The sequence below is a fragment of the Microcebus murinus genome, chromosome 5 (genome assembly GCF_040939455.1).
Source record: "Microcebus murinus isolate Inina chromosome 5, M.murinus_Inina_mat1.0, whole genome shotgun sequence".
In the NCBI taxonomy this organism is placed as follows: domain Eukaryota; kingdom Metazoa; phylum Chordata; class Mammalia; order Primates; family Cheirogaleidae; genus Microcebus; species Microcebus murinus.
The window spans coordinates 41068572-41095103 of record NC_134108.1 but is presented as its reverse complement, the minus strand read 5'-3'; the positions used below and the strand labels follow the sequence as shown (position 1 = coordinate 41095103).

The following is a 26532-nucleotide window of genomic DNA, read 5'->3' as shown; positions in this document are numbered from 1 at the left end:
GCCCTTGATGAGATGCTATCCTAGTTATGTTTAGAAAGCACCTTAAAAATAATGAAACATTATCTTTCCCAAATCTGTATTTGATTTAGCATCCTACAACCTTAAAGATCAGCATCACATAAAGTTCTTTCAAATGACTACACACTGTGTAGCACTGTGCTGCCATTCAGCTGTCACAAGTACTGATGTGCACAATTTAAAAACAGGTACATTCTACTACTGACACCTTTTTTTTTTTTTTTTTTTGGAAACAGGGCCTTACTCTGTCACCTGGGCTAGAGTGCAGTGGCATCATCATAGATCACTGCAACCTCAAACTCCTGGGTTCAAGTGATCCTCCTGCCTCAGTCTCCCCCATAGCTGAGACTATAGGCGTGTACTACCACACCCGGCTAATTTTTCTATTTATTGTAGAGATGGGGTTTTGCTCCTGCTCAGGTTGGTATCAAACTCCTGATGATCTAAGCCCTAAGTGCTAGATTATAGGTGTGAACCACCATGCCTGACCTCATAACACGTATTATGGACTTATCACTCTGCTGCTATTTTTGTCTATCTTTTCCCCCAAAAATAGTGACCACTTCAAAGACAATATTTTATTCATTTTTGTATTATTTAATGTCTAGCATAGTACCTAGCAAACAGGTTTTTAATGAATATATTATATTTTGAATAAACAAACAAATAGATGTGATAATGGTTCTGCCTACTTCTTTCTTGTGTCGTTTTCCTATGTGCTATATCCTGTTCTCCCTCCCTCCCCACCTCACCCCCCACTACTGTTTTGCTAGTGTATATAAATAGATCTCAGAGAATCTACATATACCATTATCTCCTTGGCTCCCAAGTACCCATTACTATTTGAAGATGCTGTTGGCAGCCCTACCTGCTTGATCAGTTGGCTTCACATCCATAATAGCAGCATCAAGACTGAGATAGTTCAGGCCCTATTGTTGTTTGAGTGACCTGGCAGCCTGTTTGGTGGCCAGCCTTTGTAGCCATGTAAGTTTCCTGTAAATAACTCAGTGGATTTCTGTCTGAATGTAGCTTAGTGTTCCTCCCCATGGGTCATCTGTAACCAGGGACTCACATACCTCAATCCTGAATCTCCTTGAGTCATGACAGGCACTTCATCTTACGCCAATACATATTATTTACTTTTCTATGTGCTATGATCAACTTTCCATCGGGGCTGGGTGCAGTGGCTCATGCCTGTAATCCTAGCACTCTGAGAGGTTGATGCAGGAGGATTGTTTGAGCTCAGGAATTCGAGACCAGCCTAAGCAAGAGCAAGACTCGGTCTCTACTAAAAATAGAAAACTTAGCTGGGCATCATAGTATACGCCTATAGTCCCAGCTACTTTGAAGGCTGAGGCAAGAGTATCACTTGAGCCCAGGAGTTGAAGGTTGCAGTGAGCTACAATGATGCCACTACACTCTGGCTGGGAGCACAGAGCAAGACTCTGTCTATAAACAAAACAAAACAAAACACACACACAAAAACCCCTTTCCATTAAGGAAGTATAAGGATGCTAGAAATTATGGCTTTTTTTCTTTTAAACTGTTCTAAATTGCTAACACATATGCTCAGAATATACACACAATATTTATTGAATGGAAGAGAGAATAGGTTGAATCCTACAATGAAAGCTCCTTAAATCCCCTCCATTAGTTAAGTCAACCTACATTTATATTTTACTTTTCCCTTCCTTTTTCCTAGTAACTCATTTTTATTTCCTTACATACCTGTATGATCTAATAAGGAAAAACTTTGATGTATGTCTTAAAGGGTGACAATTGATAAACCTTGAGAGGACCAAACATACCTTGCTGTTCAACAAGGTTCACACTTTCCCCTAATCTAATATTAAACAATCTCACCATTTCCATAGATTTTAAAGGAAAGAAGCTCTTACCCAGCTTTGGCAACACTTATGGTTTGTTGCTCCATTGCTTCGTGGATACTGGTTCTATCATGCTCTTTGAGGCTGTTAAACTCATCAATACAGCAAAGGCCTGCATCTGCAAGCACCAGTGCACCAGCCTCCAAATTCCACTCTCCTGAGTCTTTTACAGCAGTTACCGTCAGACCTGAGGAAACAAGAAAGCTATGTCGGCATTTATTTCCAAAAGCGTATCTTACACCTATCAGGGGAAAGAGATGTTTCTATTTTAAAGAGAAGGGCATAGAATCAAGGCTTTTATTTACTATCTACCAAAAGTGGATGACGATCAGGATCATCACTTCATATATCCAGGCACTAGAAGGCCTTAAAGCTCCTATGTTCTGAAAATCTAAGATGCATTATTCAGTATTTTATAGCAACCAGAAGTCTCTGAATTTTCTGTCTCTCCTTGTAGGTTCCCTGACTGAGTGCTCTAACCTTTTGGAAGGAACAAACAGATCTCCAGAGACCTTATGACAAAAGGTTCTGTACTATATGCTGTTTACAGAGAAGGCCCCCATGATGGAGAACAGCCATTATCACAGTCTAGTGATGGGAACGAAAAGTTTGCTTCCAATTACACAATGAAGGAGGAGATTTTCTTCACATATCAATTTTAATTTGTCCCTTATACCAGTCAATAAAGCAGAGCGGTCAAAAGCAAAGGCTTTGGAGTCAACACGACTTGATTTGAATGCTGGAACTCTCATTCTGGTTGTTCAATTGTAGTCAAGTTTCCTAATATACATATAGACCTCAGTTTATAAACCTGTTAAAGGGGTTAATAGAAAATATAGATTCTTGGATATACAAATAAAATATAACTAAAGCTCATGAAAAGGTATATGACACATAATGAGTACTTATAATAACTATTGTTGATAAAAATTGATAAACCTCTGCCAGATGGACCAAGAAAAAAAGAAGAGACACAAGTTACAAATACCAGGTATGAAAGAGGGGACATAACTACAGATCCTACAATGAACCAATAATAAGGAAATACTATGAACAACTCTATGCAAGGTTTTCTTTTATCATTCTTACTCAAAACTCATACTAGTTCCATGAAATAAGGCAAAGAAAAGAAATAAACAATATACATATTGAAAAAGGCGAATTTAAAACTGTTTAAATTTGCAGATACCATGATTATGTAAAATATTCAAAATAATCTACTAAAAAGCTACTAGAACTAATAAGTGGAGCAAGGCTGCAGGATGCAAATCAATATATGAAAATCAATCTTGGCCGGGCGTGGTGGCTCACGCCTGTAATCCTAGCATTCTGGCAAGCTGAGGCGGGTGTATGGTTTGAGCTCAGGAGTTCGAGACCAGCTTTAGCAAGAGCAAGACCCTGTCTCTACTAAAAATAGAAAGATATTAATTGATCAACTAAAAATATATAGAAAAAATTAGCTGGGCATGGTGGGACATGCCTGTAGTCCCAGGTACTCATGAGGCTGAGGCAAGAAGGATTGCTTGAGCCCAGGAATTTGAGGTTGCTGTGAGCTAGGCTGATGCCACGGCACTCTAGCCCAGGCAATAGAGTGAGACTCTGTCTCAAAAAATAAATAAATAAAAATAAATTAATAAATAAAATCAATCTTATTCCTATATATTAAAATGAATAATTAGAAACTGCAATTTTAAATGATACAATTTATAATAGTATCCCAAAACATGCAATATTTGGGTACAAGTCTTATGAAATATATGCAAGATCTGTACACAAAAAACTACAAAACACTGACAAAGGAAATCAAGACAAGTTAATTAAATTGAGAGATATTCCATGTTCATGAAATAAACTAAAAAACTCAAAATTTTCAATATGTCAATTCTCCCCAAACTGTTCTATACTTTCTAGACAGCCCTCATATGTCATTACACATTATTCAAAAACCATAGAATGTACAACACCAAAAACCGAATCCAGCAATACATAAAAAAGATTATATTAATACACTATGACTAAGTGGGATTTACTTTAGGAATGCAATGTTGGTTTAATATCTGAAAATCCACATCCATTATTCATAGTAAAAATGCTGGAAACAAAAGACAAAGAAAAGATTTTTAAAGCAGTTAGATAAAAACAACTGTACACTTATAATGGAGCCCCAATAAGATTAAGACCTGATTTTCATTAGAAACAGTGTGAGACATATTCAAAGTGCTGAAAAGAAAAACGAAACTCTTCCAAGAATCTTATATCTAGCAAAACTATCTTTCAAAAATGAGGGCAAAATAAAGACATTCCCAGATAAACAAAACTGGGAGCATTACAGCTAGCAGGCCTGCCTTAAAAGAATTACCAAAGGGAGTTCTTTATGCTGAAAACAAATCACCCCAGATGGTAAGTTAAATCCACAAGAAAGAAGAATGAGCACTGGCAAATGTAATTATGCTATTAGGAAAAAAAAAGTTTAAAGGCATATTTATTCTCTAAACCGATTTTAAAAGCAATTGTATAAAATAATATGTATATAATGGTATCATTGGGCCTATAACATATACAAATGTATTTAGCAAAAACAGCAAAACAAAACAAAACAAAAAACATAAGTGGGAGGAAAATTATATTGGATTAAGGAAATGACTCCAGATGGTAACTCAAATCCACAGAACAAATGAAGAAAACCAGAAACAGTAATTCAGAAAGTCAATATAACAAACTCTCTCTATATATCTTTGTTCTTCTTTCCTTTCTCAGCTTCTTTAAAAAAGCATAAAATTACGTAAGGCAATAAATAATGTATTTTTGTGTTTGTAACATATATGGAATATGTATATGTATTATAGCATAAAAAGGGGAAAATGGTATAGAACTACACAGAGGTAACATTTCTGTATGTCACTGGAATAAAATAAGTATACATCTGAAATAGATTCTGATAAGTAAGCCCTATAACAAGCACTAAGAAAATAACCCTCCCTCCAAAAAAAAAAGGGAAAAATCATTACAGAAATAAAAAAATGCTACATTAGAAAATATTCATTTAATGCAAAAGTAAGCAGTAAAGAAGAAATTAAACAAAAGACTTGAGATATATAAAAATCAAAAAGTAAAATGGCAGACATGAATCCCACAATACCAATAACATTAAATGTGAATGGATTAAACAATCTAATCAAAAGGCATAGACTGACAAAATGAATTACAAAAATAAGATCCAACTCCAGGCTACCTATTTACAAGAGACACTTTAGATTCAAAGAAACAAATGGATTGAAAATAAAAAGTTGGAAAAGATATATACATAAACAACAAGAAAGCTGAGTATTTATACCAATATCAGACAAAACAAATTTTATAATGAAAAAATATTATTAGAGGTAAAGACAGGCATTTTACAACGATAAAATAATCAATCCATCAAGAACCCTGACAGAAGGAGGCCAAAAAAGTCAATGGTATGTCTATATGCTTGGCAAAGAAGAATCTGAACATATAATTTAGAAAATATTTCCATTTACAATAGCATCAAAAAGAATAAAATATGTAGGAATACATTTAAGAAAGTACAAAACCTATACTCTAAAAACTACAAAACACTGTAGAAAGAAATTAAAAATGACCTAAATAAATGCAAAGAAATCCCATGTTCACAGATTAGAAAACAATATTGTTAATATGGCAATACTCCACAAACAGACGTACAGATTCAGTGCAATCCCTATCAAAAGCCCAGGTAGCTTGTTTGCAGAATTGTCAAGGTGATCCTAAAATTCATAAAAAATACACAAGATGCCAAATAGCCAATCTTGAAAAAGAGGAACAAAGTTGGAAGACTCACATTTTCTTATTTTAAAACATAAGGCAAAATTAAAGTTAGCAAGACAATGTGGTACCAGTACAAGGACACAAATAAACATAACAGAATCGACTGTCCTGAAATAAACCCATATATATTTAAGGTCAATTCATTTTTGATAAGGGTTCCAATCCAACTCATGGGGGAAAGAATAGTCTTTTCAACAGATACTGCTGGGAAACTGGACATCCTCATGTAAAAATATAAATTTTGATCTCCTACTTTATACCATACACAAAAATTAATTCAAACTGGATCAAAAACCTAATGTAAGGTGCTACAAGTATAAAACTCTTAAAAGAAAACATAGCCATAAATATTCATGACTTTGGATTAGGCAATGGTTTTTGTGAATGACATGAAAAGCACAAGCAAAAAAAAGACAAAATAGGCCAGGCACAGCGGCTCACGCCTATAATCCTAGCACTCTGGGAGGCTGAGGCAGGCGGATAGCTCGAAGTCAGGAGTTCGAAACCAGCCTGAGCAAGAGCGAGACCCTGTCTCTACTATAAATAGAAAAGAAATTAATTGGCCAACTAATATATATATAGAAAAAATTAGCCGGGCATGGTGGCGCATGCCTGTAGTCCCAGTTACTTGGGAGGCTGAGGCAGAAGGATTGCTTGAGCCCAGGAGTTTGAAGTTGCTGTGAGCTAGGCTGATGCCATGGCACTCACTCTACTCACTCTAGCCTGGGCAACAAAGTGAGACTCTGTCTCAAAAAAAAAAAAAAAGACAAGACAAAATAGATAAAATGGGCTTCATCAAAATTAAAAGCTTTTATGCTGCAAATGATACCACCAAGAAAATTAAAAGATAACCCACAGAAAAGAAGAAAATTTTAGCAAACCATGAATTTGATATGAGACTTGTATTTAGAATATATATAGCTCTTATAACTCAATTACGAAAGAACAAATGACCCAATTTTTAAAAGGAGACAGAGTCAGCATGGTAGTACAGGCCTGTAGTCTCACTACTTGGGAGGCAGAGGTGGGAGGATCACTTAAGCCCAAGAGTTAAAGTCCAGCCAGGGCAACATAGTGAGACTCCATCTCTACTGAAAAAAAAGGGAAGGGGCAAAACAATCTGAATAGACAATTCCCCACAGAAGACATACAAATGGCCAATAAGCAAATGAAGGATGTTCAACATCTTTAGCCATTAGGGAAATGCGAATCAAAACCATAATGAGATACTACTTCACACACCACCAAGGCCATAATAAAAAAGACATAATAACAAGTGTTAGTGGAGATGTGGAGAAATTGGAATGCTGGTGGGAATGTAAAATGGTGCAGCCATTTTTAAAAAGTTTGGTAGCTCCTCAAAAGGAGTTACCACACGTGACTCAGCAATGCCACTGCTAAGCACACACCCAGAGAAATGAAAACATTTATCCTACACAAAAATCTGTACACAAATGTTCACGGCAGCATTATTCACAATAGCCAAAACATGGAAACAACACAAATGTCCATCAACTGATTGAATGGATAAATAAAATGTGGTATACTCATGTAATGGAATATTGGGTAATAAAAAGAAAAGAAGGGGGGCCGGGCGCGGTGGCTGACGCCTGTAATCCTAGCTCTCTTGGGAGGCCGAGGCGGGCGGATTGCTCAAGGTCAGGAGTTCAAAACCAGCCTGAGCAAGAGCGAGACCCCGTCTCTACTATAAATAGAAACAAATTAATTGGCCAACTGATATATACATAAAAAATTAGCCGGGCATGGTGGCTCATGCCTGTAGTCCCAGCTACTCGGGAGGCTGAGGCAGAAGGATCACTCGAGCCCAGGAGTTTGAGGTTGCTGTGAGCTAGGCTGACGCCATGGCACTCACTCTAGCCTGGACAACAAAGTGAGACTCTGTCTCAAAAAAAAAAAAAAAAAAAAAAAAAAAGAAGTATCAATATATGTCACAGCATGGATGAAAACATCAAAAATATTATGCTTGAAAGATGTTAGTCACAAAAGACTATATATTATATGATGACATTTATATGGATGTCTAGAATAGGCAAATCTATACAGACAGAAAGTAATTTAGTGGTTGCCTATTGCTAGGGGATGAGAGCACAGGGGTGAGGAGGGGGATGCTAAAGGCCACAAAGAATCTTTTTTGAGATGATGAAAATATTCTAAAACTGATTGTGGTCAAGGCTGCACAACTCTGAATATTCTAAAAGCTATTGGCTCAGACACTTTAATTGAGTGAATAATATCTCAACAAAGCTGTTATTTAAAAGATATTATTGGCCGGGTGTGGTGCTTGAGCTCAGAAGTTCAAAACCAGCCTGAGCAAGAGCAAGACCCCATCTCTACTAAAAAAATAGAAAGAAATTAATTGGCCAACTAAAAATATATAGAAAAAATTAGCTGAGCATGGTGGTGCATGCCTATAGTCCCAGCTACTCGGGAAGCTGAGGCAGGAGGATTGCTTGAGCCCAGGAGTTTGAGGTTGCTGTGAGCTACGGTGACGCCACAGCACTCTAGCGTGGGGAACAGAGACTTTGTTTCAAAAAAAAAAAAAAAAAAAGATAATGTGCACCAGCTGTACCTGGAGGTGGATTCTTTCTATGCTGGATTCAAAGCCTTAGCAGGCAAATTCTACTAACCAACTACCTACCAATTAATTGCCTATTAGCTCAATTGTGAAACCTTTCCCCTCCCTATCCTTTCTAGTTTTTGACTCTTTGTAAATGGCCTTGCCTACTTGCCTAGCTTTTGCCAAGCATGACTCCATCTAATGTCATTTGTCTCTATAGTAACCAACTAGAAAAGCTTAGCAATGGCTTAGTGCAAGCAGTGGGCTAGCCTAGAAATGTTTTAAAGATGTGAGTGCTCTCTCTACTGATCACTGCTTTTTTCCTGGTATTAAGAAAAGAGCCTCTGATGAATGGGAGATGCGGGTTAGAGAGAAAATGATGGAATATAAAACACGAAGGAAGATGGACAATAAGTGGGGAATGAGTTCAAGAGGAAAATGAGGTTAGAAGGAGCTTCATTTATGAAGAACAAGAAGACGTGGTTAAAGAAAAAAAAAACTAGGTATAAGAAACAAAGTAATTATTAGGCATTTCCATTCACATTCTTTTTGATCAAAGATGTATGATAATATTAACATCAAGAAACTGTCAATAAACATAATCATGGTGCTTCAGAAAGCTAAATGATATTTAAAACTATCCAAAGTGTTTAACAGTATAGTCCAGATACGGACAAGGGATGAGATATAGCTTGTATCTTTAAGAAACGTCTAACCTAATGGTGGGTAGCAATCAAGACCAAACAATGAAACTTTTATTAATGAGATAGAATAGAGAATGGGAAGGGAGTACATTTTATGTCACAGACATGAAACCTTATAAAAAGTATAAGGATGCATTCCAGGATGAGTAGCTCCATCCTCCCTATTTCCCAATGGTTCCTTTTGCAACAGGAAGTTCAACATCTGTAGTATTTCAACAGGGAGACTCCTCCAGCTTTGGCTTGACTGGGTCCTCCTCTCATTCCCAGTATGTACCTGGGCCAACTTCATTAATGGAGTTTTATTCCTCAAGAGTTCATTGAACCAGTCATTACTACAGTGTCTGCCAGCCTGTGTGTTCTTCCAGAAGATGATATCAATCTATTTTCCTATACATAAAGGCCGCTCTAAATTTTACCTGACGTGGTATTGAGAGTAGAAAGATACTAGGACAGTAATTAGAGTAGCAGGTTTCTGAGTGCCAGTGTCTTCATTTGTCATATGGGATGATAATACCTTATTCTCCTACCATAGAATATTGCGAGGCTCAAAAACATGTTATTTAAAAGTTTTTACAAATGGTAAAGAAAACATCTTTTTTTTTTTTTGCCTTTTTTAACATAATTGCTTAAAGTTGCATCTAACACTTTCTATTCTGTACCATACTTATTTGATTACATAGTTACCTTTCCTACTGGACCATAAGGTCTTCATATATTTTATCTCTATTTCACAGAGCACAGCACAAAAATTTCACATAATAAGTGCTCTCTGTATATATGTAATGAGTTATTATTAAAATCAGTACTATATAATTTATTCCATTTGGAAATATCTGTAAACTCCAGCAAATCTCTATATTCCACTTATATATAGAAAATTTTATTTAAAACTGTCATTAGTAAAAGTGAGCCTTTTAAACTAACTAAAGACCATATTAAAACAACAAGCCTTACATGAGAATTTTTTTAAAAGATGGGAACAATGGCCAGCCGGGCATGGTGGCTCATGCCTGCAATCCTAGCACTCTGGGAGGCCGAAGCGGGAGGACTGCTTGAGCTTAGGAGTCCAAGACCAGCCTGAGCAAGAGCGAGACCCTGTCTCTACTAAAAATAGCAAGAAATTAGCTGGACAACTAAAACCAGAAAAAATTAGCTGGACATGGTGGTGAACACCTGTACTCCCAGCTACTCAGGAGGCTGAGGCTGGAGGATCCCTTGAGCTCAGGAGTTTGAGGTTGTTGTGAGCTAGGCTGATGCCATAGCACCCTAGCCCAGGCAACAGAGGGAGACTCTGTCTCAAAAAAAGAAAAGGGAACAATAATACAAATGACTCTTTAAAGACAATTCAACACAGTGATAATTTAATTTCTCCAGGTAAAATCTAGGATTGGAACAAAGGCAAGAGGTTAGTACTTCCATTCTTATGGTAACTTTTATAGTGGGTAGGGACTGAGAACGGATTTGATGCCAGTTCTAATACACTTTAATTCAATTTGATTCTAGTACATTTAAATTCACTCTTTCATCTTGTTTTGTGCATGACCTCAATTTAACTTCAAGCTTCAGATTTTTAGAAGTCCTCTGTATAGGTACCTGGATCCATGGAGGGATGCTACATCTTGTCTCTTCAGAGATCAAGCTGTGCCCAATGGTAGATACTTCCTCTGAAGAATGGCCACAGCACACCATTCCACAATGCACTACTCCTTCCTACTGGCAAGGCTAAACGACCACTTCATTTCATACCACAGAAAGCACTCAATAACTGACCAATATTTGGATTAACTAAGTTCCAATTCTCAAACAAGCTTAATTATGAAGAAAAAATCTTATAGCTATATTAATTTGTTAGGGCTGCCATAAAATATCATAGACTAGGTGGCTTGGAGAATAGAAATGTATTTTCTCACAGTTCTAGAAGCTAGAAATCCAAGATCAAAGTGTTGGTAGGTCTGGTTTCTTCTGAGGCCTCTTTCCTCGGCTTGCAAATGGCTGCCTTCTTGCTGTTTCCTTTGTGCACGTGTGCTCCTATGTCCAAATTTCCCCTTGTTATGAGGACACCAACGAGATTAGATTAGGAGTCCTCTCTAATGACCTCATTTAACTTCATCACCTCTTTAGAAGCCCAATCACCAAATACAGTTACATTCTAAAGTACTAGGGATTTAGAGTTCTTCAACATATAAATTCAAGGGACACATATTTAAGTCCATAACAACAGCTAACTAGGTTCATTTATTTCTGCCCTACCACTAGCATAGGCTTTGTTCAGGTTAGAGCCAAAATAATCTCTTTGAGCCATCCTTACCCCAAGTAATCTGTAGAGAAGTGAGCTGAGGGTTACATTCCATGGATCCCTCCTGGCATCAGGCATGCTGCCCTTGGGTACTTAGTAAATGAAGACATTCTAAGTGACTTATCTGTTGCAATATGGTTAGCTGCTTGGGAGTCACTCAAGTTTGGCGGTTTCATTAACAACACTTAAGGAAAAAAAATGGTTTATGAATAGCAAGTAACAAAACCAACCTTTATGCCGCCACTCTTAAGAAACGGAAATAGTTTGAGTTCACAAACGTGTTAAAAGATTTCCCTTTCCTCACAATACTAGTCAAGCATAAACTACATTTTCTCAGTACAGGCAAGCAAAGGCTCCTCAGAATTTACTTGTCATGCCATAAATTTTTATTTGCTAACAGTTTAGGTCCCACATTTTTTTGAAGACCAAATGTCTTGGTGTGCCTTTGTGTTCTTTCCTATTCCTGTTACATTTGTTGCTCTTTTGGTCTTCTGACACTTGCATTTTCTCCTTTTATGTTCCTGCTACACTGCCCAAAAGGCAGTAACCTGGGATGTAACTGATCACATCTCTTGTAATTTTTTTTTTTTTGCTGTTCTAGGACTTTTCAGATCTGAAATGGGAGAAAGACTCAGGTGCAGCCCAAAGATTACCGATTTTTATTTTCCAAGTAGTGTGTGTGGAAAATCATCTCCTTGCCCTTCATTTTGTGTCTACTCAACGGCGCTGTCGTGCCCAAACGTACAGTGGCCAAGAACTAGATTTCCAAAATGGCTTTGCTCTTTTGGAGCTGACATCGGTCTATAAAATGCAGTTTATTTCCACTGCAACCAACCCTTCTCTCTAATCCAAATACTACCCGACACATGGCTGAACCTAACCTAGTGTAGACAACCGAATTTCATCTGTTAAATTCAGGAGAGCCGGCATAGCCATTGCACTGATGTAAAAAGACCGTTAAAAGGAGGAAAAAAAAAACCACCCCAAAATCAAAAAAACCAACACGAAGCAACTCCGAGGGGCGGGCACAGCCCGGGATGGCAGCCCCCCAAGCGGGGACACGCCTCCCCGGCGCGGCCACGCCCCCGGCGCGACCACGCCCGACGTGAGGCGCGGGAGTCGCCGGGCCGGGGGCGGGGCCTGCGCGCCCCTCCCCCCGCCGCCGGCGGCGGCCTCCGCGCGGGCCTCCCAGCCCTTATTCCACTCACTTTGTTCTCCGCCTTTGTCCTAATCCACACCAGCAGGTGGAGCCGCAGTTAAAGTTTCCGAGTCCGTTCCGGGAGCGGGAGCCCATCTTGCTCGCTGCCGAGGCCCTCGCTGGAGGAGGAGGGTCAGAGCCCGGGTGCAGCCAATCGCGGGCAACGCTGCTAGTTATCAGAGCAGAATGGGCTGTAGTTTAGTGAAATAGGAAAGCTGCAAAACACTGTGGAGTGCTCCCGTGTAAATAAAAAGAGGAAAAAAAAGTTTCTCAAGTCGCCGCTGCACGACGTCGGGCAGGCACCGGGGCGGGGGTCTGCGCTCTCCCGAGCGGCCACGCGCTGGACTTTATTGTGCCGCAACAAGCCCCAGTTCCCATTGTTTGTTTTTTTTTTTCAAAATATGGCAAAGGTTCAGGTGAACAATGTAGTGGTGCTGGATAACCCTTCTCCTTTCTACAACCCGTTCCAGTTCGAGATCACCTTCGAGTGCATCGAGGACCTGTCTGAAGGTGAGTCGCGACGCCCGCCGCCCGGGCTGTCAGTTGCGGGCTGCAGACGTTGAAAGTTTCCCGGGCCCGGCCTCGGCGGGGCGGCCGTCCTCGGCGCCGGGCGGGCTGCGGGCCGGGCTCCGCGGAGGGAAACTTGAAGTTGACGGGCGACGGCGGCCGAGGCGCGCGCTGCGTTCGGCCGCAGCCCCGGCGCCCGCCGCGGCTCAACTTGCGAGGAACTTGTTCGAGCGGAGGTAGCCATGTTGTCAGCTTTGTCTGGCGGGCAGGCGGTTCGCGGGACCCGCACTCGCGCCCGCGGCGCCGGCCGGGGGGGCGCTCCGGCTGGCCCCGCGCCGCGAACGGCCTCCGCGACCCTCGCGGCCCCGGCGGGGAGGCTGGGAGGGAGAGGCGTGCGTGTGGTCGCGCCGGCGAGTTAGGAGCGGAGCCATCTTACCCCGAGCGGAGAACTGGGCTCGCGACCCCGGCGTCACGACGCCTCCTCTCGCCCCGCCGCCCGCCTTCCTGCCCCGAGCGAGAGGCACGTCCCTGAGTGGGGCTGACGGCGGAGTTGCCGTACTCTCCTGGCCGGCCGTGCCCGGCTGCTGCGGGGAGGAGAGCGAGGCTGTCCTCGCGCTGATTTCTGGCTTCCTCGACCAACCAGCGGGGGAGGCGGGCGCAGGCTCGGCCCCTCCGCGCCGCGGGCCGGGCGCCGGCGCTCCCCGGGGGCCCTGGGTCCTCCCGGCCGGTCCTCCCCGGCCGGCGCCCGGGATGCGCGGGACGCCCGGGGATGCTAGTGCGCGGGCTTCCGGACCAACCGGGACTGCCTTCCCTGAATGACGAAAATCTTCTCTCAGGAAGAAAAATATAGCTAAGCTAGGAAGTTACATTTAACCCAAGAGCAGAAATAAGTAAGATACTTAAATAATTTCCAGGACTTTATCTCTGGCTTCTAAATAGTCTCAAAGGCTTTCTTCAAAAACGTGTTGAAATCTTATTAAAATAACTCCACATCCAAACATGCATATCACACTCTGAACATAAAACACAAACGTGGGCTAGGAAATTAATGGTAAGATCCTGATGGCAATGCAAACGTTTTTAGTCTATTTTCTAAATACGTTTTAAGGTCTTCGAAAAAGATAAATATTTTTAATACGTTCAGTAATAAGTATTTATGAAGCGAAACGACAGTTTCTTACCTTTGTTTTTCTTAGATTTTAATAAAGTAATCCAGTATTTCATTTTCAAAATTTGAGGGGGAAAAGTTTATTAGTGTTAATTTTACAACTGCACAGGGGACATGGTTGTTTGAACTTACAAATATATTAAACAAAGTACTTAATATTATTCAGCTAATCATGGCATATAAAACATTTTTATTTTAAAAATTAATCTTTAAAATGTATCTTATGTAGGGTGTTAACTTTAATTATAAAAGCAATATATGCTCATTGTAATAAGCTTTCAAAAAGTTGTACAGACATATACAATGTAACAGTCCTGTGTATTCAGTGCCTTCCCTGTCTCCTTTAACCACAATACTTTAATGAGTCTGTTGTTTTAATACATATATAAAACATAAATGCACATATATTTTATAGAGGGCATATTCTGAAGGATGATTCATTTATTAAAATAAACTAATATTTAAATAGGCCATTGATAATAATATTAAAAGGTATTCTTATTATTCTGAAATCATTTGATTTTTCTTCCATAATACTACGATAAGCATTTCAGCTACCAGGCCCATTTTTCATATCTAACAGTCAGCAGTTTTTCCTTTTTATTCCCAATTTCACATAAAAATGGGCAAATATAAGAAAAACCATTGATTGACCCATTCTGGCTTACATAACAGTGTTTTAGGCGTTAGAAATTCCCCAAATTACAGGTATTTCTCAAGTGATGCCTTCCATTTTAGGAGTTAACTCAGAACAAGGAAAATGATTCAAGATGCTGTTACAGGGCCTTTACATTGGATAGTTGAAACCAGCCATTTATAAATGCCAAACCATGTTCCATTTTTAACTGGGATTCATTCAAAACTCAGCTGAATCACATCTGGGTTTTCACAATAGTGATGTCAAGAATACACGTACTTCCACTGGTACACTTCAATTTCAGGGAGCCATTACTGAGCATTTATTTAGTATTTTAAAAAATATTTTAAGCTGAGTCATACTGAAGCTGCAAAGGAATCTTTCAAAAAGGTGCCATGCCTATGTACTCCACCTAGAGGCTATGTGGATTAAGGAAATTGCGTGTACTTAGCAAAGGCTCCTTATAGGTTCCATACTTTTATATTATAGTTCTTAAAAAAAAGTGTTCTTGAAATTAAACTACAGAATATTCTGAAGAGAATTATGACTTTGTCTGAAGTCTCAAACTAGAGTTTGGTCACCATGTTTCATACTTTGTTAGCAACCCCCAAATATTTTTTTTTTTTTTTTTTGAGACAGAGTCTCACTTTGTTGCCCAGGCTAGAGTGAGTGCCGTGGCGTCAGCCTAGCTCACAGCAACCTCAATCTCCGGGGCTCAGTGATCCTACTGCCTCAGCCTCCCGAGTAGCTGGGACTACAGGCATGCGCCACCATGCCCGGCTAATTTTTTGTATATATATTTTTAGTTGGTCAATTAATTTCTTTCTATTTTTGGTAGAGACGGGGTCTCGCTCAGGCTGGTTTCGAACTCCTGACCTTGAGCAATCCGCCCTCCTCGGCCTCCCAAAGTGCTAGGATTACAGGCGTGAGCCACCACGCCCGGCAACCCCCAAATATTTTTACTTTCCTTTAAAAGCTGCCCTATAGATTTGCTTTAGAAAAAGCCTCGAGTTCTTGAGACAATTTGGTTGTTTCTAATATAAGGCCATTGTTGGGTGGGGCAGCCCTAAAAAATGAGAGGTCAAGATTTAACCAGAAGCTTTCCTGTCATACTGGGACATGGGAGACCCTGGAGGTGCTTTAATCTGATGATTACCAAGAGTGTACAAGTTTTGATTGACCTTTCTGACATTTTTAAGTTTATACATGTCAATAATTATAGCTACTGTCTGTTGAATATTTATAGTGCACCAGAATTGAGCATGGTGCTTCATACTTTCCAACTTCAAAGCTTGTTCCATTTCTAAAGACTACATACTTTCCACTAGACCACAGGTCTTCCCAAGTATCATAATTAGCTTAGATTCCCTTAGTGACTTCTCTTACTCACTCCCACCACAAATGAAGATACTTTCACACTGGGATTACCATGATTAAATGAAACAATTAGTTAACTTTAAATAAATAAACTTCAACTAAGAGGGTGGCACACCTGTGATCTAGCACTCTGGGAAGCCAAGGCCAGGGAGGATTACTTGAGGTCAGGAGTTCGAGACCAGCCTGAGCAAGAGTGAGACCCCCCGTTCTTTACTAAAAATACAAAAATTAGCGGGGCATCATGGCACTCCCCTGTAGTCCCAGCTACTCGGGAGGCTGAAGTAGTAGGATCGCTTGAGCCCAGCAGTTTGAGGTTGCTGTGAGCTAGGCTGATACATGGCACTCTGCTCAGGGCAACAGAGTGAGATTCTGTCTCAAAAAAATATTAAAAAAATAAACTTCAGCTGAGAACCTGTATAAAGAATCTGACTGTATCCTTTCCCTTCCATCTTTAAATACTGAAGGCAGAGAAATGAAATGAAAGCTGAGTTTAAAAAAATAATAAAACAATGGATAATTTATTTTTTAAAAAGCACTGAGCATTTGAGACTCAGCTACAGCAAGCATCTCGTAAGCAAAATCAACACACAGGTGTTCCCTAAACTTCAGCCTGTTCTCATGAAGGTTAGATTCTCTCTCCCCCTCTGCTCTCATGCTTTCCCCTGCAATTAAGTTCCCTTATTCCACTATTAATTTGAGAGCTAGAAAGAAAGAATTTATCTTCCCAGTGAGGTTTCTGGAAAAAGCCCAGGCTTTAGAGTTGCAGGCATAGCTTGAATTCTTACTCTTTGATTTACAAACTGTGAATATAGGTAGGTTAACCTCTTGGAGTTTCAACTTTGTTTGCATCATAGGGATAATTAGATTCATATGATAAGGCTGCTGAGGTTTAAGCAACAGGCTTGAAGCAGCAGGACCAATGCCCAGCACATAGTAGGTATTTTATAAAAGATTATATATGAAAATTATATATATATAAATTACAATTCCTACACCAGTTCCTACAATTCCTACACAAATATCAATTTGACTTACACCAATTAGAAGACCAACAGTATTATATGTAGTGGTACAAATACATATGAAATTAAAGTTTTATGAAAACCCCATGTGACAATTCTTAGTCTCATCCTTACTTGGCTAGTTTAGTAGCTTTCACACCCCTTAACAATTTCTTCACTTGGCTTTTGGGTCATCTACTTCATTGGCTACTAATTTGTAACCTACTTTGATTCTTCATCTTCTTAACCTCTTAAGTTTGGAAAGCCCAAAGGCTCACTCACTAGGAATCCCTACTATTTTCATGGCTTTACATATCATTGAAAGTTTCCAAATTTTTACCAGACCTATTCAGTATCTCCACTTAGATATCTAGTAGACATTTCAAACATGTCTAAAACTAACTCCTGATAATTTCTCTCTCACCCTCTGCCAAAAAAAGTGGCTCCTGTTGCTTCCAACTCAAAATTTATCCAAAATATAACCACTTCACACATTCATGGCTACATGTGGTCCAAGCCACCATAATTTCTTGCCTCAGTTGTTGAAATATTCTCCTGTTTCTGCCCTTTGCCTCTTACAGTCTGTACAGAACACAGCAGTCAAAACAATCCTTTTAAAATGAAAGTTGGATCACTCTGTCACTCTGCTCAAAACCCTCCATGGCTTCCCAGGCCACTCAGTGTAAAAGCCAGAGTCCTTATGATGGCCTTCAAAACTGCATGATCTGATCGTGCGCCTCATCCCCTATCATATGGTTGGCTACTTTCCCCCTTGCTCTCATTCTGCTCCAGCCCTGGCCTCCTTGCTTTTTCTTGAACATCCCAAGCACGCTCCTACTTCTGGGCCTTAGTATCTGATGAGATATGCATATTGTTTGTTTCTTCTCTTTATCTCCAGCAACAAATAAATGATCTTGTGAGATGTCAAGATGTAGGACTCTGGCTGGTCCGAAGGTAGTGAGTTATCTCACGTGATTGTTCACAGTCAGTTACAGATTGAACTCCTTGTTCTACTACTTTCCCCCCTCCTCACTACTGCACTTGACTAGTCTAAAAAAAAAAAAAATAAAAAATAAAAATAAAAAAATAAAAAAAAAAAAGATGTAGGACTCTGCATCTGGAAATGTGCTAGAAGCTGGAAAATATAAGTGGTCTAGGACAGAACCATGACATAATAGGTCCTCAGAAAATGACTACTAACTTAAGAGAAAATATAAATCTAAAGGAGCCTTCAGTTCAGTAAATTGGCAGTTTATAATACAGTATGAATAAGAAGTAGTACCTATACTATTTCTATCAATATGGGGAACATAAATATATCTACACAGTTATGCAAAAGTGGCAACACACAGTGGCACTAACTAGATTCTCCTTGAATGGCCTAGAAACACACCCCTTTGAGAGTGTTTGTACAGTCTCAGAGTAGTGAATGCAACAGGCAGGCCATATAGTGCGAAACACCCTAAGAGGATGAGGTCTCTCAGAGGTGATTTGTATGGAGTTGTCTTCTAACCCCCTATTGAAAAGGAAGCTCCCTCAAAGAGTGGCAGTTCTGCTCATCTTGGGGTTCTCCTCACAGAGCACATTATAAAATCTGCTAGATTGAATTACATATAATGTCTTGGGGTACATCTGAGTGTCTTGTCTACTTGTACCTATCTCCACTGAATATACTTTATTGTATTAAGTGGTGTAAAGATCTCAGTTTCCTCTTCCTAATTTAAAGAATGTATGACATGAGGAGAGTGGCATAAGGAAAAAAACACAACTGTGGTCCTTTAAGAGTTGATAAGCTGATGCCACTTCTGAGCCTCAAGGGAGGTTTGCTCATAATGATTTTTCCACTCTGGAGCTCTATGATGATTTGAGTCTCTGCAACATAGTATAGGGCAGCCCTTCTAACGTGTGTTGAGGAAGGTGTTAAAAAAATGACATAAAAAAGGGGTGGAGGGATTCTATAACCAAATAAATTTGGGAAATGCTGGATTAATGTTACTGGTGTTCTTTACTGAAGGATAGCTCAGGACACTAGAGTGTGCTTTATGAATCCTCAAGACAAGGTTTATAGCATCTTCCAAGTTTGTGGCTATGTTATTTGTGAAGAGCACTGTCCAGGAACCAGTGATTCACAAAAGAGCATTTTGAGAAACTCTGGCATAAAGTGTGATTTCTGGTAAGAATTTTATAAGGAGCATTTCAGCGCCTCTCTGGATTTTCGGCTATAAGAAGCCAATATTGGCAGCCAATAAATGGTTAAGCGGACATTAAAAAGGTTTTTCATGTCATCTGGTAATGTAATTAATGAGTATGAAATAATGCTTTGGTTTTTACCCTAGACTTGGAGTGGAAAATTATCTATGTGGGCTCTGCAGAAAGTGAAGAATACGATCAAGTTTTAGATTCTGTTTTAGTGGGTCCTGTTCCTGCAGGAAGGCACATGTTTGTATTTCAGGTAAGATAAATCTTGGTAAATGTGTATGCCAAATGTTTCTAAATAGACTGTATTATCTCCTCCTTATCCATTTTCTTTTGGGTTAAATCATTCTGCTTCTGCTATATTCACTTTTAACTTGCTTCCATCATGTTTTAGGCAATCTGTGTGTCACAACAGAACTCTACTTCCTGGTTTTATATGATCAGAAATGTTAATGTGATATTTACTTTAGGGAGATGCACAACATACAGTAAACTTTATACTATATCATGGCGTACATGATGGTTAATTTTGGGCTCTTCTGGGAATAGTCCCTTAGGATCAGACTTCCCAGGTTGCTGTCTAGCAGCCCAAAACATGGATTCAAAATGCTTATTACTAACTAGAATAGTTAGTAATGCATCTTTAGTTTATGGTTTCAGCTACTAGGAATGGTGATGATGTAACAAAAACAACTTTATTTCAGCATAATAAGTAAGTGAGCTATGTTAACAGGTATGTTAGTAGATAGAGATGGGTGATCTTTGGTTGTTGGAATCAAAGTCTGGTGGTTTACTGCAGCATCTAATAATCTATGTATCTTACAGAGGACTACTGTTACAAATATACTATTGCCCCACCAGTTATTTGTGAGGGGAAATTCTAATATAAATTATGTTCTTAGATACCACTCACAGTATATGGGTCTGTGCCAGGTCTTCAGACACTGTCTTCTGTATTCAAAAGTGTTATTTCTTTTAACCCATGTTAAATAGCTATGTAAAAGTATTCAGTCATTTCTCAATTATCCATTCTTAATTCAAGAAAGATATTTATTATAATAGTCCGAAGAGTAACTAGCTGTAAGTTTTTTTTTTTTTTTTTGAGACAGAGTCTCACTATGTTGCCCAGGCTAGAGTGAGTGCCATGGCGTCAGCCTAGCTCACAGCAACCTCAAACTCCTGAGCTCAAGCAATCCTGCCTCAGCCTCCCAAATAGCTGGGACTATAAGCACATACCACTCTGCTTGGCTAATTTTTTCTATATATTTTTAGTTGTCCAGCTAATTTCTTTCTATTTTTAGTAGAGACGGGGTCTCGCTCTTGCTCAGGCTGGTCATGAACTCCAGAGCTCAAACAATCCACTCACCTTGGCCTCCCAGAGTGCTAGGATTATAGGCCTGAGCCACTGTGCCTGGCCTAGCCATAGGTTTTGAAAAAACTATTTTTGTTACGAATATTTCTACCTAACAGTTAAGTAAAACCCACTGAAAAGACTTAATCCAGAAAGAAAATCTAACTCTTCCTATCCCTGACCTCCATGTTTTCTCACTTTCCAGGTGGGGCCCATTTTAATGAATGCTGTTGGTCAAATAATCTCACCAGAAATTGGGGAAGAATCACTTAGACACATGCCATTACTAGAGCTGCCACTTTTCCCTCCCTGTCCTAAATTTATAATTCAGAGTCTTGGTTTTCTAGCCTTAGTGCTTTTTGTTAAAAAGCAACAAATAATTGAATGTATCCTGCCAGGTTCAGTGGCTTACACCTGTAATCTCAGCGATGCAGGACTGCTTGAGGCCAGGAGTTTGAGACCAGCCTGTGACAGCCTGCCTCTAAAAAAAAGAAAAAAGAAAAAAAAATTGTCCGAGTATGAGGATGCGTGCCTGTAGTCTGTTACTAGGGAGGCTGAAGGAGAAGGATCACTTGAGCCCAAGTGTTTGAGGCTGCAGTAAGCTAAAATTGGGCCATTGCACTTCAACCTGGGTGACAGCACAAGACCCTGTCTCTAAAAAATAATTTGATGTATCTAAACAAATGGTTAAGAAATGCTCAAATATGCTAATTAAAAATGCTGTTGACCTGAGTTGTATGAGTGCATAAGGCTGTAAAATACATAGGTAACAATGCCCTGTTCTGGGGGAGGAAGCACTGCAGTTATAGACCTGGATCAAATCCTGACTCCTCTGCTTATTAGCCATATGTGACTTTAGACAACCTCCCTAACCTTCCTTGGTCACTCTTGTCATCTATAAAATGTGGACAGTATTCTACCTCATAAGAATGTTATGAAAAATAAAGCATTTAGTACTATCACTAACTAATAGTGTCCTGTTGCTATAATTAGAACTAAATTTTTACTCTCTTAGCTTCATGGAATTGTTATATAAAGAAGCAGGATTTGCTTTGACGCACAAGCCTGAGGAACCCATACTTTGGATGATGATTCATGATACCGTACAAGAAACTTGAGTTGATATACAGTGATATACCTTTTTGTGCTACTCTGAAAACTTGCAAGTAAATGCCTTATTTTTGAAACAAACCCTTGAAAATCTTTTGTGTTTATGTTAAGAACACTCCTAAGCTTTTGGCTGAGAGTGCTGTAGGAAAAAAATTATGCAAAAATGTTTCCTTCTGGTGATTTTTGAGTAGCTTTACCTTGGTATCATTGCCAATAAGAACAGAGGCGGCACAGTGTGGTTTAGGTCATTTGTTTGGCCCATATATTTTACAAAATTCACCATTATCCACAGACAGAAGCTAAAGTACACCTTTTGTTTTGTGTTTTAAACTGCTGTAATATTCTCCTGGTCTGCCATGATTTTGCCTCTCAGAATAGTTAAACATGCTCTCTTGTGAGTAGGTCAAAGGCTAGCAGGAAGATGTCCAAACATCTGCCTACTATTGCTGGCTAGAGTCAAACATCTCTGTGCAGCACTTATCCATCTTAAATGATCCGAGAGGACTGTAAGTTTCTCTACCCAAATTTGCTCAAGCTAAAGCTCAATTTTAGTTGTTTTAATATTTGCAAACAAATTTTAAAACACAAACATGTCTAGAACCAATTACTACTGAGGGTATGGGAAGCAATGTGGTGAAGAGTTCCCATAGCAGTACTGAATTATATTTCCCATCTCTACCCACTTCCAGTACATTGGAATACCTCTGGGCACCCTGGAAGTAACATAACTCCTTTAGGGAGGGGGGTGCATAGGATCACTAAGACACACAGCACATTCACCAGGACAGGCTCTCTGTCCCCATCCTGGTGTCTCTCCAGAGAAATCATAAGCCCCTTCAGGTCAGGAACTGAGTTATGAATGAATTTTAAAATACTAAGTGTTCATAGCTGTGCCAGACATGAGATTGCAAAGATAACTGGATGGGACTCTTGCCCTGGATAAAGCTTGAGTTGTGTGAGTGTGTAGCAGGGAAGACTGAAAAGTAATCATATATTTAGATTGTTGCACATGCATTTGTAGAGGATTTGTGTCCAGTACAAAAAGAATCTATTGATTCTACCTTCTGAATTAGAAAGGGCTTCATTGAGAAGGATACATTTGATGTAAGCATCAAAAGATGAATATTTCAGGATGTGAGGGAAAGACCTTTTAGGCCAAGGGAACAGTTTGTTAGAGGAACAGAGCATGAAAGATTAGCACAATGTTTTAAAAAACTGGGTAATTCATATCTAGAACAAGGGTGGAGTTCAAGGAGGTGTGAATGGAGATGTTGGTTGAAAGCAAACTTTTACTAGCCTTATAAATGAAGTTAAAGAAGTGAGATTTTATCTTTTAAGAATGGGAACAATCATCTGAGGTTTTAAAACCAGGCAAAGAGATAGGAACAGATCTGTGTTTAAATAGCTAATGCTGGTAGCACCGCACATGATAGGCTAGAGCTGGGGAGACCAGTTAGAAAGTTTAGGAATATTCTAGATAAGAGATGAAGATACAGATTCAGCCTTTAGAAATGAAAAATGTTGAGACTGACTAGGTATAGGAGATAGAAAAGGTGTGGATGATTGAGGTTTTTAGCCTAGATAACCAGGTAGATATTTTATGCCTTTTTGTGTCATCTGCATGTGGTAGGCATACAATAAACATTAGTTTTCAAAGTTTCCAAGGTGAGACATTGGCTGAAGTATTCACCTGGGCGCAAGGATGTTCCTTGGTGTCCCAGCAATAGTAAGGTAATTTGCTGGGGCTTGACCCACTCACCACCCAGAATGGCTGCCTCAGGTGGAGCTCAGATGCCTCAGCTATCACTGCCTATGTCCCCTCAATCTGTGTCTCCTTCCATCAGTGAGTTTGTTTACTGTTCCACATGCTGCTGCAGACAGGGTCCTATCCTTTGCTCATGCTCTTAGCCGCCTCTAACTTGCTTGCTTACCTTCTGCATTCCTCTGGGTTCGGCTTACAATAGCTTGAGATTCAAAACAAGGTCTTTGAAAATTGCCTAAAACAATCTTTACCTTCACTGAATTTCTACAATATGTGTGGTTTAAACAGTACACTATACTGTAGTGCCTAGCAAAGTGACTATTCAGTAGTCTCAACAAACGATTGTCAGTACTTTTTGAAAATCTGCTAAATACCTATTTCCATCCCATTTGCAGTTTTATACTATCTCTTAGAGTATCTGTGAGGTGAGGTTGAATGGGTGTGAGAATATAAGCGTCCAGAGTTGAGGAAAGAAACTGGTATAATAACCATTTGCTGCTAACAGTTTGTGTGGAGATACTTTAATGTTTACTAATTTAGGTCTGAAAATTATGACTGGAAAAGGTTAAAATCAATAAGACTATTGCTTTGTTTACTACATTTTATAAAAGGTTTTGTAATGAATATTGCATAATCCCTCATGAACCACCATGCACTGTAGCCAAAATTGTTTCCTAAGAGAAGTCTGGGGACACTTTGAAGTATCGAGGATACTTATAAGGAACTGTACTTTCTAGCTATAAGTCAATCTCAAAAATGAGCATTTGCCTTCCCAGTATGATTTCCCAAGTTTTTGTTGCTGCATCCTCAACTGATGGTGCTCAAGGTAACTAAAACTCCAGCCTTGCCTGCTCTTAACAGCTTTTATTGTTTTCCTTTTCTTTTTAAATTCTAGGCTGATGCACCTAATCCAGGACTCATTCCAGATGCAGATGCAGTAGGGGTAACAGTTGTGCTAATTACTTGTACCTATCGAGGTCAAGAATTCATTAGAGTTGGCTATTATGTAAATAATGAATATACTGAAACAGAATTAAGAGAAAATCCACCAGTAAAACCAGACTTTTCTAAGGTAATGTTCTTACTATTGCTTTTTAATTACTTTTACTGTACAGTTTTTTAGGTGGTTGCTATTGCTGTTTCATAGTACACCATGAAAATGACTTTGAGAGAAAATAAATTTGAGGTCCTTGTGCCAACTGGGCTAACTAATTATTGTTCCATTACTATGGATGACCTCAAACCCTACCTCTAGGTGAGTCATTAGTAATTAATGTTGGGCAGACACCTGAGCATCTCTAGTGGTTCAGGAAAATGAAAGTGTCTCGTATAAGAAATAAGCCTGTGTTTATGGCTTTCTGTGTAGCATTTCCCATACATAATTCTATTCATTTCAATCTTTAGGACATGCAAATTCATGTTTGTTATACTGATTATTCAGTAATTGATATTTTTGTGTATAACTCTTCCTACAATTGTGGGGGAAAATTCTGTTTATTTTTCATGTGAACAGTGTTATCTCAGAATACCTATATGCTAAAGATCTGCCATTTGTAGAGGTAAAGTAAAGCTCTTAAATATTTCTGATGGTGAAAAAGTTTAAATTCAGAGTGAGAAGCTGAAATCTGTGATTCACCATTCTCAAAGATATTTAGTATCTTATTTTCCATTGGGAACTATAACAGTTTAGTAATTGGGGATCTTGTGAGGATGCAAAGTAAAGGAAGTTGAACATGACACACTATCTCTTAGACCATGCAAAAAAAATTACTGGGCAACAGAATAGAATGTTCTCCTTTCTGATAATAAGGATGGAATATTTTTCATCCTGGTTGTAGGACCTTCCATTGATCCAGTTTATTAGTTTCCTGTATGGCACCTTGTATAGCAGAAAATATAATAAACTAGAATACTGTTTCTATGAGGGAAACATCTTTAAAAGCCTTCTTTAAAACCATTAATAATGAGGTTTTATGTGAGGAAATTTTTCATTTTCCTTAAAAAGACAGCAATCTGAAGAGACTCAGTTTGTCAAATGAAGCATTTTCTGAAGCATTCATCTTCAAAAAAAGAAAAGATTGTCTCCCCTTTAGAAAACAGAAGTATAGAGAAGGTATTTTGTTGAATAGTAAAAGACCTGGATGTGTATCATCTCAGATTCTCCATATGTTTCCATTCACCTAAAGTAATCTCTTTGCCATGGCCCTAGTCCTTATTTGTTTATATTATATTTAAGGTGCTTTCTTTATTTGACTTACACTTTGTATATGAACTTAGCCCTTCAGGAGTACTAACTAGAACCATTTATTAAGCTCCTATATGCATATGGTGATCTAACTTTATTAATGTTTACCATATTTTCTTCCTCCTCTAGCTTCAAAGGAACATTTTGGCATCTAATCCCAGGGTCACAAGATTCCACATTAATTGGGAAGATAACACAGAAAAACTGGAAGATGCAGAGAGCAGTAATCCAAATCTACAGTCACTTCTTTCAACAGATGCATTACCTTCAGCGTCAAAGGGATGGTCTACATCAGAAAACTCACTAAATGTCATGTTAGAATCCCACATGGACTGCATGTGACCACCTGCCATCCCTTTAGTACAAATTAAGCTATTAAAAACACAGAACTATTTCCCTGAAATTCCGTAAGTACATAGTCAAGATACAATGTGAAGAATTTGTTTTAAAACATCCTGTAGAAAGTTTATAAGAAAACCAGTATTTGAACAAATTGTGGAATATAAATACAACTATTTTTAAGTAATTTTTTTCTCTAATGTGTTATTTTATTTGTCCTGAAACTACTCTAATTAAAGCATATATATTATTTTCTTCTCCTTTACATGTAATTAAAGCACTTACAAAGAAAAATATGAATCATTGGACCAGGCTGTCAAGATATGTTAGC

The 26532-nt window shown here is 39.0% G+C and overlaps 3 protein-coding genes across 3 annotated transcripts in view; 1 reads left to right on the top strand and 2 right to left on the bottom strand.

The window, feature by feature from the left end:
* Positions 1–26532, bottom strand: part of LOC105857021 (DNA helicase MCM9) — a 70451-nt gene that overhangs the window by 21213 nt on the left and 22706 nt on the right. Inside the window, exon 8 of the mRNA XM_012739120.2 lies at positions 1917–2091. Within this exon, the coding sequence (XP_012594574.1) occupies positions 1917–2091 (175 nt within the window). The remainder of the gene's footprint in view (positions 1–1916; positions 2092–26532) is intronic.
* ASF1A (anti-silencing function 1A histone chaperone) lies at positions 12503–26388 on the top strand. Its single transcript, XM_012739125.3, has 4 exons — positions 12503–13018; positions 19535–19650; positions 24513–24689; positions 25992–26388. The coding sequence occupies exons 1-4, from the start codon at positions 12910–12912 to the stop codon at positions 26202–26204; spliced, it is 615 nt and encodes a 204-aa protein (XP_012594579.1). The 5' UTR covers positions 12503–12909; the 3' UTR covers positions 26205–26388.
* On the bottom strand, positions 13010–16028 carry LOC142870909 (uncharacterized). Its single transcript, XM_076002759.1, has 2 exons — positions 15934–16028; positions 13010–13870 (listed from the first exon to the last, which is right to left on the bottom strand). Exons 1-2 carry the CDS (start codon positions 16026–16028, stop codon positions 13264–13266), a joined length of 702 nt encoding a protein of 233 aa, XP_075858874.1. The 3' UTR covers positions 13010–13263.